General features: G+C 40.5%; 1 protein-coding gene across 1 annotated transcript; it reads left to right on the forward strand.

Moving 5' to 3' along the window:
- Positions 1 to 11: 11 nt before the first annotated feature.
- sfi1 (SFI1 centrin binding protein) lies at positions 12 to 12,886 on the forward strand. The gene is given in 33 exon segments (XM_061688654.1): positions 12 to 381; positions 459 to 530; positions 647 to 757; positions 829 to 923; positions 1,007 to 1,124; positions 1,199 to 1,349; positions 2,183 to 2,339; positions 2,410 to 2,571; positions 2,658 to 2,728; positions 2,805 to 2,897; positions 3,928 to 4,025; positions 4,121 to 4,187; positions 4,264 to 4,335; positions 4,678 to 4,808; positions 4,905 to 4,986; positions 5,110 to 5,273; positions 5,595 to 5,667; positions 5,816 to 5,911; positions 6,277 to 6,351; positions 6,451 to 6,546; positions 6,621 to 6,717; positions 7,288 to 7,409; positions 7,499 to 7,573; positions 8,521 to 8,595; positions 8,685 to 8,897; positions 10,336 to 10,419; positions 10,421 to 10,497; positions 10,573 to 10,653; positions 11,673 to 11,793; positions 11,876 to 11,945; positions 12,009 to 12,129; positions 12,216 to 12,315; positions 12,398 to 12,886. Coding segments are annotated over 33 exon segments (3,525 nt in total). The 5' UTR covers positions 12 to 220; the 3' UTR covers positions 12,542 to 12,886.
- The last annotated feature ends 145 nt before the right edge of the window (positions 12,887 to 13,031 follow it).

Consider the following 13,031-nt stretch of genomic DNA (forward strand, 5'->3'; position numbering starts at 1 on the left):
ATGAATTAAGCCAACTGAGGGCCCTCGTTCGTCGTCACGTGACACGGAAAAACAAATGCGCGGTAGTCACCCAAACGGTACAAATTGATGAGCGTATATATTTTGATACACCGACCATAAAATTCTTCAGTTAAATCACTACCATAGTCTCCGTTGCAGATTATTCGTTCTAACGAGGAGCCGCGGAACTACAATCGAATGGAGAAGTTTCTTCGTAATAATGGAAAACAAATCGAGAAAGTCGAATCTACAAAGACGCCCATTACACAGCGTCAGATTTAGTGTTGATACCAAAGCGTGTACAGTTCAAAGCAGAAATATTCCATATATTGTTGGATACAGTTGGGACAAATGTGGAAGAATTAAGGAGCTGAGAATAAGGTGCAACATTTATTTTTATTTCTGTTGGTGTACTTTGTCATTTAATAGTGTCTGTTTTACCTTTTTAATCTCTACAGACACTTGGCAAGAAAGTTCCTAAAAATATGGACGCAGAACACCTTTGGTCGAAAACTTCCTCATGCAGCCAAGTAACATTTAATTATATTAACCTAAGTCTGTAGAAAAGAGTTGCATATCAGAAGTAACACATTTTGGCCATTCTGCTTTCATGTAATTTCTGCGCTCTGTTGTTTTTAATGTATAGGTGTCATTATGACAGTGTGCTACTGAGAAAAACATTACAGGGATGGAAAGAGGAGTGTTGGGTATCTGGGAGGGGGTGGAGTCTTTCAATACGTGCAGAGTATCATTACAGGTTAGTGCCGAAGACATTTACTTTTGATTTATGAATCAGGTTTACCTTGTAATGACGTGTCTTTGTTCAAGGTATTACCTGCTCTACATGACATTCAGAAGGTGGCAAACATTTATGTCACTGCAAATGGAAAAGAAGAGCAAAATCCAAAAAGCTCAAGAATTTGGTATGTTTTTGATAACGTTTAGAGGTTGAATCTTTAAATGTAGACCTTTCTCAAATGTAACATCTAGTGTTGGTGTTCACCAGATGATAGGCGACGTATGTGTCAGATTTGGGACAAGTGGGAGCTTTTCATCCAAATGAGTCGTCAGAAAAGCAGAGCACGTCAATTAGCTGAAGAGCAACACAGGCGCACAAGTCTTCTGTATGTAAAAGTTGAGCTACTGATGCATACATCCGTGGGGTTTTGATTTTTAATAACACATTGTGTTCTTCCAGTTCATTATGGCGTTTGTGGAAGATGAGGCTGCAACAGCATCGAAACATTTGCACTATGGAGGACCAAGCCTTGACGCACAGGGCAATTAATCTACATAGCAGGGTGAAGATGAAGATTCACCATTTCTCTGCATGCCAAGCTTCTCCAGATGTATATGGTTTTGTATGCTGTTGCTTTTATACACCACCACAATGGATTTGAGACAAAACAGCAAAAATGTGATTAAAGAGTCGTTTTTCAGCTTTAAAGGGAAACTAAACCCCCAAATTTTTAAAGCAAGAATACATTGTATGTGCCAGCACCAGTCCAAAACATGGTGCTCTGATTAATATTGCATTTGTGAAATAAGAATTAAACAGAATAATTAATCAACGTAAGTGGGGCGCCACAGTACTGGAACAATGCGGTGCTCAAGCAAAATTATGTTGTTGTTCTTTTTTTATTATTTACTGAAAAATAGTGATTCTAGAGATACGAGGATTCCTCCCAAAAGCGACCTTATGCAGTTTGTCATTGCTGAATATTTATTAACTATATGGTTTTCTTTGTAAATAAAGCAGCATAATAAGCCAGAACTGGTGAATACACATCACAAACTCACAAATTGGCACCCCCGTGAGAGTGAAAAGACTTAAAAATTGAATAAAGCAAAACAAAAAAGTGAGTACACAAAGGCAGAAGCAATCTTAACATTTTTTTTTTGTTTTAAGGAATAAATACTTCATAGATTGAAGCAAACAACAGGTGATGAAGATGATGGGCACATTTAAAATGTAACAAAATTTGGACGTGTAGGGTTTATTTACCCTGTAAGGAATTTTACATAAATATAGCATTTTCTGTTTTGAAATTACAGCCATTTTATGGAGGGAAACCATTTTATTTCAGATCCATTATGATGTACCCTCCCTGTTGAAATTCTTCTGGACCTAACTATTTATACTTGTGTGTGCTAACATATGCTCTACTATATTCTGAGAAAGGCATTTCTTCAGTGGAAAGAGCTGCACTCTGCTGCTTGTTCCGAGATAGAGAAAGAATCTGAAGCTTCACTTCACTTAAGCAGCACAGTGACAAAGAAATCATTGCACGAGTGGCAAAGTTTTGTCTCCTGTCAGCAGCACAAGAAACCCTTAAAAGGTTGTCAGTAAGACAGTGTAGTTTTTGTTAATAGATTTGCCACTCATCTTACACTCACTCGGTCATTCAGCTGTAGCTAAGCACATCGCCTGTCTTCACCTGATGAGGCTGAGCTGGAGAGTGTGGAGGAGCGAGTGGCATCGCAAACAGAGCGAGGAAGAGCGTTTGCAAGCCACAGGGCAACTGACAGGCCGGGTATCTCAGCGGCGAGCCCTGCTACGCTGGAAGGCGTGTATCCTCTTTTAAACCTAGCATTAGCTTTCGTGCAAACTCCAACCTACCAGTACAGTGCTTTTGGATTCTTGAGCTCCTCAGCAGATGTGACATGGCGTAAACAAAAAGCCGATAGAGGCCAGGTGGCATGTCAACACCACCACTATCGCCTACAGGTCAGATCCGTAGAGTGAAGCTATTGTAATCGAGTAGTGATATGTACTGTACTGATGACTTGTGTTCTTCTTGCAGCGTGCAGTACTTAAGGGTCTGTCTTTGAATGTGTCGCAGAACAGAGTTAAACGGCTAAACAACAACACAGCAATTCAACATCATTACCGGACTGTAAGTTATTGACACTCCGTGTTACTTCAACTACACTCACCAGACACTCCATTAGGTAAGACAGTATGATAAGCTACTATTTTTCCTTCTCATGCAACATGTGTGGGACTTGGTGACAAGTGTTTAGCACATCCGCCTCACAGTTCTGAGGCTGGGTGTTTGAATCTGGACTCCGACCTTCCTGTTTGGAGTTTGCATGTTCTTCTCATGCTTGCGTGGGTTTTCTCTGGGGACTATGGCTGCCTCACACATCCCAAGAAAATGTCTCTTTAGTTAATTGAATACTCTAAATTGTCCATAGGTGCAAATGTGAATTTGATTGGTTGTTTGTCTATAAGTGCCCTGTGATGGGCTGGTGACCAGTCTAGGTTGGAACACACCTTTTGCCCAAAGTCAGCTGAGATAGGTTCCGTCCCACCCACGACCCTAGTGAGAACAAGTTGTACAGAAAATGGATGGATGCAGCATTTGAATATGAATATTAGAAATACCTCCCAAAATGATGCAGAGCAGTTTCATATTAATGAATTAATACCTCTATTTTGTCAATAAAAAACTGAAGTTACTATGATCAGATTTTTGTCAAAGGGCATAATAAGTTAAATTACTGTTTACCAATGTTTATTGAACCAAGGTATCCATTGTACTTTAGAGAAATCTGATGGTACACCAACACCAAAAAATACCAAAATAATGATGATTTACTCACAAATTGACTCACTTAGTGTGAAATCGGGGCCTGTTTAAAATTGAACTCCAAGCTGATGTACTCGCAGGAAGCCATGACTTATTCTGTTGTATTAATGGCAATAGGTGGATACACAGTTTTACTGTACCTTCCACCATCTAATGGAAGAGCATTTTATTGTTCTACTTGTCTATATGTAGTTGAACAAAGATATATTTGTCATGAATACATTATAATCTTCAGACAAAATTAATAATTTCTCATGGCACACAAGTGTGTCATGGCGCCATGGTTGGGGATCACTGAACTAAATACATGTTGTGTTATTGTATTTTTACATAGGTCATAAATAAACATTGGAGGCTGTGGAAAGAGCGACTGGAGGAGACTGAAGACAAACCTTTCCAAGCCCTGACAGACATGGTATTGACCAACTACAGGTGCTTTTAATTTCTTTCTTTGTTTATGTGCATTTGCTGTAAACATCCCAAGTTAACTTATGGCTGATTGTTTTTTTTCCCCCTCCTCTTTACAGGACACACCTGTTGAGTCGCTGTTTTGACCACTGGAGTGAGAAACTTGCACAGCAAAGACATATGCAGGTATTTGGACATACACGTATCGGAGAATATGCCTCATTCAAATCTGTCTATTTTCTATACCGCATATGCTGTTCAGGGTCACAAGGAGCGGGAGCCTTTCGCAGCTGACTTGGGACAAAAGGCGGACTACGCCCTGGACTTGTTGCTAGTCAGTTGCATGGCACATGTAGAGAGAGACAATCATTCACTCTCACATTCACACCGTCACTGATTGGGAACTGAACCCGCGCTGCCTGTAATGAAGTCAGCCGAATGTACCACCACACGATCAGTGACTTGCCTCATTTAAATTTGAGCTTTAAATGCTATATTGAGTAGAAAACATGACAAGAATTTACAGCTTACATTTTCGGGCGACAGTCGCTCATCTATAAGGAGCTTTGGAACTGGAGAGTCATGGCAACTCCTGCTCGATATTGGAAAGATGCTGGTCTGCTTCCTGCCTACTGTCGATTAGTAGTTTATTGGCTTTTCATATGCTGTTGTGCAGGAGCTGGAGTGGCGTGCTGATGTTTGGTTTGATGAGCACCTTTTGGCCCATTATTTCAATTCCTGGTGTAAATATATTCTGCAGAGAAGACTGAAGAAAGACAGGAGAAACAAGGCTGATGTCTATAATAAGTGAGAACATTTCCCCTCTCTTCACTAGCGTTGTTCTCGCACTATGAATCCAGTTGGGAAAAAAAAAAAATCGTTTGACACCCTCTTTGCCTTCAGGCAGCGCCTGTGCACTTGGGTGTTGTGCACCTGGCGGGAACGGTCAGACAAACACAAGGATGAGATGCTGTCGCTGCGAATAGTATGTTGTCGCTTTTCTTAATTGTATGAACCACTCAAATGACATTAACTGCCAACACGTACTAAGCCTGTTAGTGTGAACAGAACAAACATTGCAGCTGATGTCGAGCGACGTGTTCCCCAGGCCATTCTTCACGAAGAGCAAGGCCGCGTGCAGAGAGCCTGGGCTCGATGGAGGAAACGGACAAAGCAGCTGCAGGAGAAGCAGCAGGCATCAGAACATCATTACCCGCATTTTCCTCACATCTCGTTGGAGCAGCGGAAAGACTCCAGTGAGTTACAGGGCAGGTGAGGCAAACTAGACTATAATGCAGGGATGACCTCTTTCTTCTGTTACCTGAAGCCACATTGTCAATTTATTCTTTATGTTTATGTTTTATGTGTTTATAACAATACTGGCCGAATGATGAATACTTGAATTTGTGATTGATTGAGTAAATATATACCAGTAATATAATAATAATAAACTACACTATATACTGTACATGTTACAATATGTGTGTATATACCCCGTTTAAATAATATATGGTGCTGAAGCATCAGTGATATACAAACAGTTTGTTGTTGGAACTAAAATAATAATTATTGTAAATTATGATTGTATTTCAGGACCAATGAGCAGCAAGCTTGTCGTCAGGACGATCTTTACTGTGTCAGATGGGCTTTGGATAGGTGGAAAAAGGTGCTTGTCTTTTACACTCTTTCCAACATTTTCTTACATTTCTATAGTGTGAAAAGAACCATTTCTGTTTTTAACAGCTCATACAGAGCCGAGTGATATACTTGTGGTGAAATGGTAACACATGTAACAAACAAGTTCTTTGTTCCAGTTTGTTCAGAGACAGAAATTGACAAAAAGCAGGCTTGAGCAGGTTCAGTGTTGCCATGAAAACAAAATTGGCAAGCACAGCTTTGAGCCCTGGAAGGTACATGCAATACACAAAGAACATAACATAAAAATGAATCAATTTCAGCGTCAAGGCAATATACACAATGAGATCAAATATAAGAGGTGTATCCAAATTTAGAAAGATACTATTGTACCGTTTTAATCGTCACTGTCAAAGAGCTATTAATTTAACAATATTTTTATATCAGTGTAGTTGTATACACATACTACAGATTGTCAAATTTATACCCATCAATCAAAATTGAGCATGATCAGCTTTGCAAAGGTCATGTTTTCAATTTAGCTCTTGCATTGGATCTAATTTGAGTGTACTGTACTGTACCCAATTTTGTTTCCTGTATGTATAACACATTATGATTTTTTTTTTCTTTCTGCCAATAGCTCCAGTACAGCCTCAAAATGTTTGAGCCGACAGAACGAGCACTTTGGCATTGGGCCCTCACTCTTCAAGCCAAGGTATCGCCTACCTGCTTCCTCCCTTCTTGCCCTAAACTTGAGTGCAGGAAGCAGGAGGACACTTGTCTTAATGTGTTTTTTGGGGGGAACCCACTGCAGGTGCTATATGGGTGGAGTCTGTGGGTCATAAAGAAGCGCAGGAAGAAGATGGAGGTGTTAGAAGCTGCTCAGGTGGACAAAATCCAGTCGCTGAAGGTGGGCTTGATGTGCTTTAGGGATGACTTTATGGCGTGGAAGGTACACTCTACTGAAAGTGTCTATTAAACCAGGTGTTCCTGGCCTGGAGAGAAGAAACAAAGCATGCGGTGTCTGACCCGCATCAGAAGAGAAAAGCACTCAACAGGCCTCAGAGTTCTTTAAATCAAGGCACGAATAAAGCACACACCTGGTTTTGGGCCCCACAGAAAAAGAAAACAAAGAAAAATTACGATAATAAAGTTTAAATGTGACAAGATTAAAGTAGTAATGTTACATAAATAAAATTGTAATGAACGCAATGTCAAAATGTCCACGTGGCCAGCACAAATGTCTCTCTCTAGTAACTTGCTGTATCATATTATACCATTAAATATTTGTTGAATAGAAAGCAGCAGGTCAAGAGGAACCTACAATTATGAGCCGCAACATTCTGAGGTTCGGGGTTTGAATGTACCGCACATCTTGCCCAAGGTCTGATGGGTTAGCCCCCAACTCACCCGCCACCCGAATGAGGATTAATCATAGAAAATGGATAGATTTGTTAAAAACACTTTAGGTTGATACCACTCATAAGATTGAATAAATACAACAAAAGAGGCCATTTCAGTGGCGCAATCACAATATTAATTCAAGCCCGATGATGACTGGAACTTAAAATACAACACTTTAAAATGTATCAAAAATATTGTCATAAATAGGTGCATTAGCAACTACTTTATTACTGTTGTTTATCACCAGTGGAGTTGCTGCAGAGGGAGCGAATAAGCCCAGAAAAAGCCCGGAAGCATTACGACTCCAAACTGCTGTGTAAAGCGCTGAGAGCATGGAAGACGCATCACCATACCTGCCTCAAATATAAGGTAGATTTCCCAGCTACCTGCAACTGTTGTAATAAACAATACAATCCTATGATGTCAAATCGTCTTATGACAATCTGGTGATGACACAGGTGATGAAACGACAAGGAATCTTGTTGCTGAGACTCAAGATGTACAAGACCTACTTTGCACTCTGGAGGAGGAAGGTTAGCTTTCCAAACACTAATTACAGTAGCTTATTAATATTACACATACGTACAGTGAAAGTAAAATTTACTTTTTTACTCCGACTGCTACAGTCCCAAATGTTAAAATGTTTCTTACAGCATTGCCAGTAGAGTTAATGACGGTTTCATGTCATGATGGTGAAACTTTGAGCTTGTGAGAAATGAATTGCCTTTACATTGTTTCCTATGGAACAGTCACTTTATCACAAAACTAAGACCGCAAGCCTATTATTAAAGCATACAGTATTTATGTAATTTATCCAGGTAAGGCAATTGAGAACCCATTCCATTTACAGTGAGTATGCTGGTACACTCCCTGCCAAACTGGAAACTGCATTTCCAGTTTGTTCCAGTACAAGAGCTGTTTGTCACGGCTCACTCCGTTCTTTAATCCCAGCCACCGAGTATTTACATTACGTGCCCTGTAATATTCATTTTATTCATTTTATTAATCATCAACCCCCCCGTGAAATTTGTTCATTAAAAAATATTTATTCCTTTTTTTTAGCCCTATATCTAATTAAACAATTGATTAATTAATTTATTGTAAATAATAAAATGTAAAAAATGTTAAATAGACTATTTCGTCAGATAATTGGTTACATTAATATAATTCAATTAATTATATTAAAACATTACAATGAATTAGAATGTTGTTATTAAAAGAAACTTTTACGGACACATTTTAACTTTTTTTCATAACCTAATTTACGAATGACCTGGCCCATCTGTCCGTTTTAAAAATAAAATGTGGCCCTTGAGCACGAATGGCTGCCCACCCTTGTCTTAATTGCAGTGCAGTGAAGACGCATAGAAGCATATTGTTGAATCAATACCTCTCTGACAGTGTCATCAGAATTACCAATGCCAAGGAGGTTATGCTATTGCTAAGTAGCCCGTACATTTAGTTTTCCTCATGCCAACAGCTCCAGTTAAAACTCAAGGTGTCCGAGCAGACAGAGGAAGCACTTTGGCATTGGGCCCTCACTCTTCAAGCCAAGGTATCAGCTGCCTGCTTGTTCTCTTCTCGCTTTAAGACTTAGCGTTGACAGCTTGACTTGTCCGACTGTCTTTTGGAAACCTGCTGAAGGTGCTGTATGCATGGAGGCTGTGGGCCTCAGAGCAGCGCAGAAAGAAGACCGAGGCGGTGGAAGCTGCTCAGGTGGTTAAAGACCGTCCACAGAGTGCGGGCGCGACATGCATCGTGACATACAGCGAAGACATGAATGACATCAGGGGGAGCCTGCCAGAGCTTAGAACGCAACTAGAAGAAGAACCAGCGTGTTTGCAGTGGGAGGAAAAAGTATGTGAACCTTTTAGAATTTCTTACATTTATGCATAATTTGGTCATAAAATGTACGCTGATCTTCATCTAAATCAAGAACAATAAGCAAACAGCTTGAACTATCACAAACAATTATGTTTTCATATTTTCATATAGCATAATGTAAACATTTACAGGACAGGGAGGAAAAAGTAGGTGACCTCTTGGATTTAATTACTGGTCGACCCTCCTTTGGCATCAATTACCTCAACCAGACGTTTCTTGTAGATGCAGATCAGATGTACACAGCGATCAGGATGAATTTGGGATCATTCCTCTTTAGACAAAACTCTTGCAGTTAAGCAGGGTTCCTTGAGTGTCTCGTGTGAATAGCTCTCTTGAGGTCATATGTTGTGTGTGCTTGTGAATTCTGTAAGTCTTGAGGTGACACTCTACGGTTCTTTTTTTTACTTCATTGAGCATTCTTCACTGTACTCTTTCAGTCATCTTTATAGGACGTCCACACATTGGAAGAAAAGCAACAGTGCTGAACTTTCTCTATTTATGGAGTGATGAATATCAAGACATTTAGAGATACTTTTGTAACCTTTTACAGCTTTGTACAAGCCAACAATTCTTAATCGTTTATCTTCTGAAGGCTCTTTTGAGCGAGGCATAGTACACACCAGGCAATGCTTCGTGACAAGAGACATTTCTAAACTGGTGTGTATTTTCTAGTGGCCATATAAGCTTTAAGCTACATCTCCATTCTTTCCTTATTGTTTGGACCCCAGGTTGGCTCACACCAGGAAAAGCCACAGTCTAGAGGTTCACTTACTATTTTACTTTCCTGTCCTGTGAATGTGTATGTTATTTTCAATAAAAATATAAATACAGGCGGCACGGTGACCGACTGGTTAGCACATCTGCCTCACAGTTCTGAGGACCGGGGTTCAAATCCCGGCCCCGCCTGTGTGGACTTTACACGTTCTCCCCGTGCCTGCGTGGGTTTTCTCCGGGCACTCCGGTTTCCTCCCACATCTCCAAAACATGCGTTTTCGGTTGATTGAAGACTCTAAATTGCCCGTAGGTGTGAATGTGAGTGTGAATGGTTGTTTGTTGATATGTGCCCTGCGATTGGCTGGCGACCAGTTCAGGGTGCACCCCGCCTCTCACCCGAAGATAGGTGGGATAGGCTCCAGCACGCCTGCGACCCTTGTGAGGATAAGCGTAATGGAAGATGAATGAATGAATATAAATACATATAATGGAAGATGAATGAATGAATATAAATACATATAATTGTTTGTGTGGTATCAGTTTAAGCAGACTGTTTATTCTAGTGATTTAGATGAAGATCAGACCACATTTTACGACCAATTTACACAAAAATTTACTTTTTCTTCCCACTGTATGTTCATGTTTGTTTTCTTCAACTAAATATGCTCATTTCAATCAGTCTGCTTCTTTTCTGTAGCAAAAGCTACACATTCAGAAGGTGGTGAAGTGTTGTGCAATGAGGTGGAAGCAGCGGGCCCTTTGCAAGCCACCAAAAAAGACTGGTGACCTTCTGTTATCCTGATTTGAAACCCGATTCTCTATCTGACTCAGGGGAACGTGACGGAGACGACAGTGAGCTGTGAGTGCATAACAGCCCTTAACAGGTTTTGAATATTGTCAAATATATAATAGAATGTTGCATTTTCCCTCCGAGAATCCGTCCCTTAATGCGACGCCAGCCTCGACGCTGCGAGGAACTGTTTGAGCCCTCTCTGAAAGTATTACCATATGATGGGTAGGACATATTTCATTTTTATTTTTTTTCATCAGATATTAAAAAATTTTAAATGTAAATCTCTTAAGTTTAGTTATATTTACTATTGCAATTGAATGGGCTTTACTACTGTACTGTATATGTACATAGTATTCAGTGGCAGGCTGTGAATTTTGGTTCCTCGGACTTCAGTGGGGACTTACCCAACTTAATTCACCACTCCATCAATACAACACAAAAACGTAATCTGGAAGCACACAATGAAGAGAGCAGATGTTTGAGAATAAATAAATAAAATTTCTTGGAACAAATAATATAATTTAAGTAGTAAATGCAGTTGAGTATACACCCGCCTGACTTTGGTGCAGGCAGCGTGGGTTCAGTTCCCACTCAGTGACGGTGTGAATGTGAGTGCGAATGGTTGTCCGTGTCTATATGTGCCCTGTGACTGACTGGCGACCAGTTCAGGGTGGAGTCCGCCTTTCGCCCGAAGTCAGCTGGGATAGGCTCCAGCGTCCCGCGACCCTAACCAGGATAAGCGGTGTTGAAATGGATGGATGGATCCAGTTGAGTACTCCTGATAGTGTTTTGGGCAGCAAAGAAGGAAGGCTGCAGCAGAGAAGAAACTGCTCACCACTGTTAATAATCTATGTACATTAGCAGGATAGTTACGATGCAATAAATAACTTAAATTTATTTTTGGTGAAAATCCAAAGCATTTCAGAACCTGAATTGTGCTTTGTTCAGGCCCATTTTAAGGAGGATGACTTCGTAAATGTAAGCTTTCACACATGGCTGGAAGTGCATTTCTGGGTGATGAGCAAGCAACCAGCCGAGCGGCCGCTGCCAAGACATGCAAATACATACATGTATTGTGGTTCACTACAATACTTAACTATCCCTCCATCCATCCATTTGCTGTACCGCTTTATCCTCACAAGGGTTGCGGGCGTGCTGGAGCCTACAATACTTAACTGTATAATGTAACTAGATTAAAAAGTGAAGCTTTCAGTCCTTGTCACCAAAATGTGTCCTTTCAGCGGAGGCGTGCGTCATGTGTCACCCCAGAAAACTCCGGTCTCCATCACGGACCTGCCTCAGACACAGTTTGAGCTGCTACTGCCTCCCACTGCTTTCATGAGCACAGAAAACAAAGTGCCGGTAATAATCACCACTTAGACTGTGACGTCTACATGAATTCACCACCGAGCCATCAACCTTCTATTCGTTATTTGTGTCCAAGTTGGGACGTGGAAGCATCTTCAGCCCAACAATGGGACCCAGTTCAGAACATTTTTCATCAACACCTTCAGGTACATTCTCATTAACTCTCCAGAAAATGGATGGATGAACTTTTATTGTGGTGCCTCTTCAAGACGAACACGCGAGGGAACCAAGTGGAGAGTCGGCAGCTGATACAACTTCATCGCTGATAAGTGAGCTAATGAGCATCCAGCAGGACATGAGGAGCTTCCAGCAGGACCGGAAGCAACTCAGGTGAGCGCTTGTGCGAAAAAAGCGTTCCCCTTGCTCTTTTGCATTCTTGTACTTGGTCGTTTACTGGAAGCTTTTTGGCTGCTCAGGCTCTGGCGGAGAGTGAAAGATGTGTTGCAGAGTTGGCTGCAGACCAGTGGAAAAGATGAGGAAATGGATACCAGTGCAGTTTGTCAACAGGTGAAGGAGGTAAACAAGACTTGTTATACACATTGAAATAAAAACAAAATGACCAAACATTCCACTCAGTTGGTGATTTGCATGTTGACAGCTCGAGGAGCGCATCGAGAGATTGTCCTGTGAGCTGGGAACACGAAGGCTGACAATGCGTTTTCATTCAGAAAGGCTCCAACATTTACAAGCTGTCCTCGACTGCTCAGGATTTTCTTCTCTTTATCGACAAGTGCAGATGTAAACGTAACATTTCACCCAATGATTGGAAGTTAAAGTTTGGTCAATTCATTATATTCACTTTTTCTTAACAGTGTACCACGAACATTTGATTATTTGGTCATTCAGTGCAGGAATCATAATTTTAACGTCCAGCTGTGTTGTAGAGTCAGTGAAGTACAATATAGTTCATCATATAGATCTTAAGCATGAAGAAAACGCCAGCATATACTTTTTTGACTATCAATTAAAAAAAAGCAAGAAAACACTCCCTTTCCCATTGTAATTGTTCAGGGTTTGCTAAAAATGTCATCTCTTTGCTTACTCATCAAAATGTGACAATGAATAAAAGCACATTTACAGTCCTGGGTAACAGCCATTTTATGATGTGTGTCGTCCTCTGTTGCAATCTTTCATTTTCCCCCTCAAAATCAATAACTCTCTTAGTAGATTTCTTTGAAACACAAATATATTTCATTCATGACGTAGAATTTCCTTCAGTAGATTTTTTAATT

Source organism: Phycodurus eques, chromosome 10 (genome assembly GCF_024500275.1).
Source record: "Phycodurus eques isolate BA_2022a chromosome 10, UOR_Pequ_1.1, whole genome shotgun sequence".
Lineage (NCBI taxonomy): Eukaryota > Metazoa > Chordata > Actinopteri > Syngnathiformes > Syngnathidae > Phycodurus > Phycodurus eques.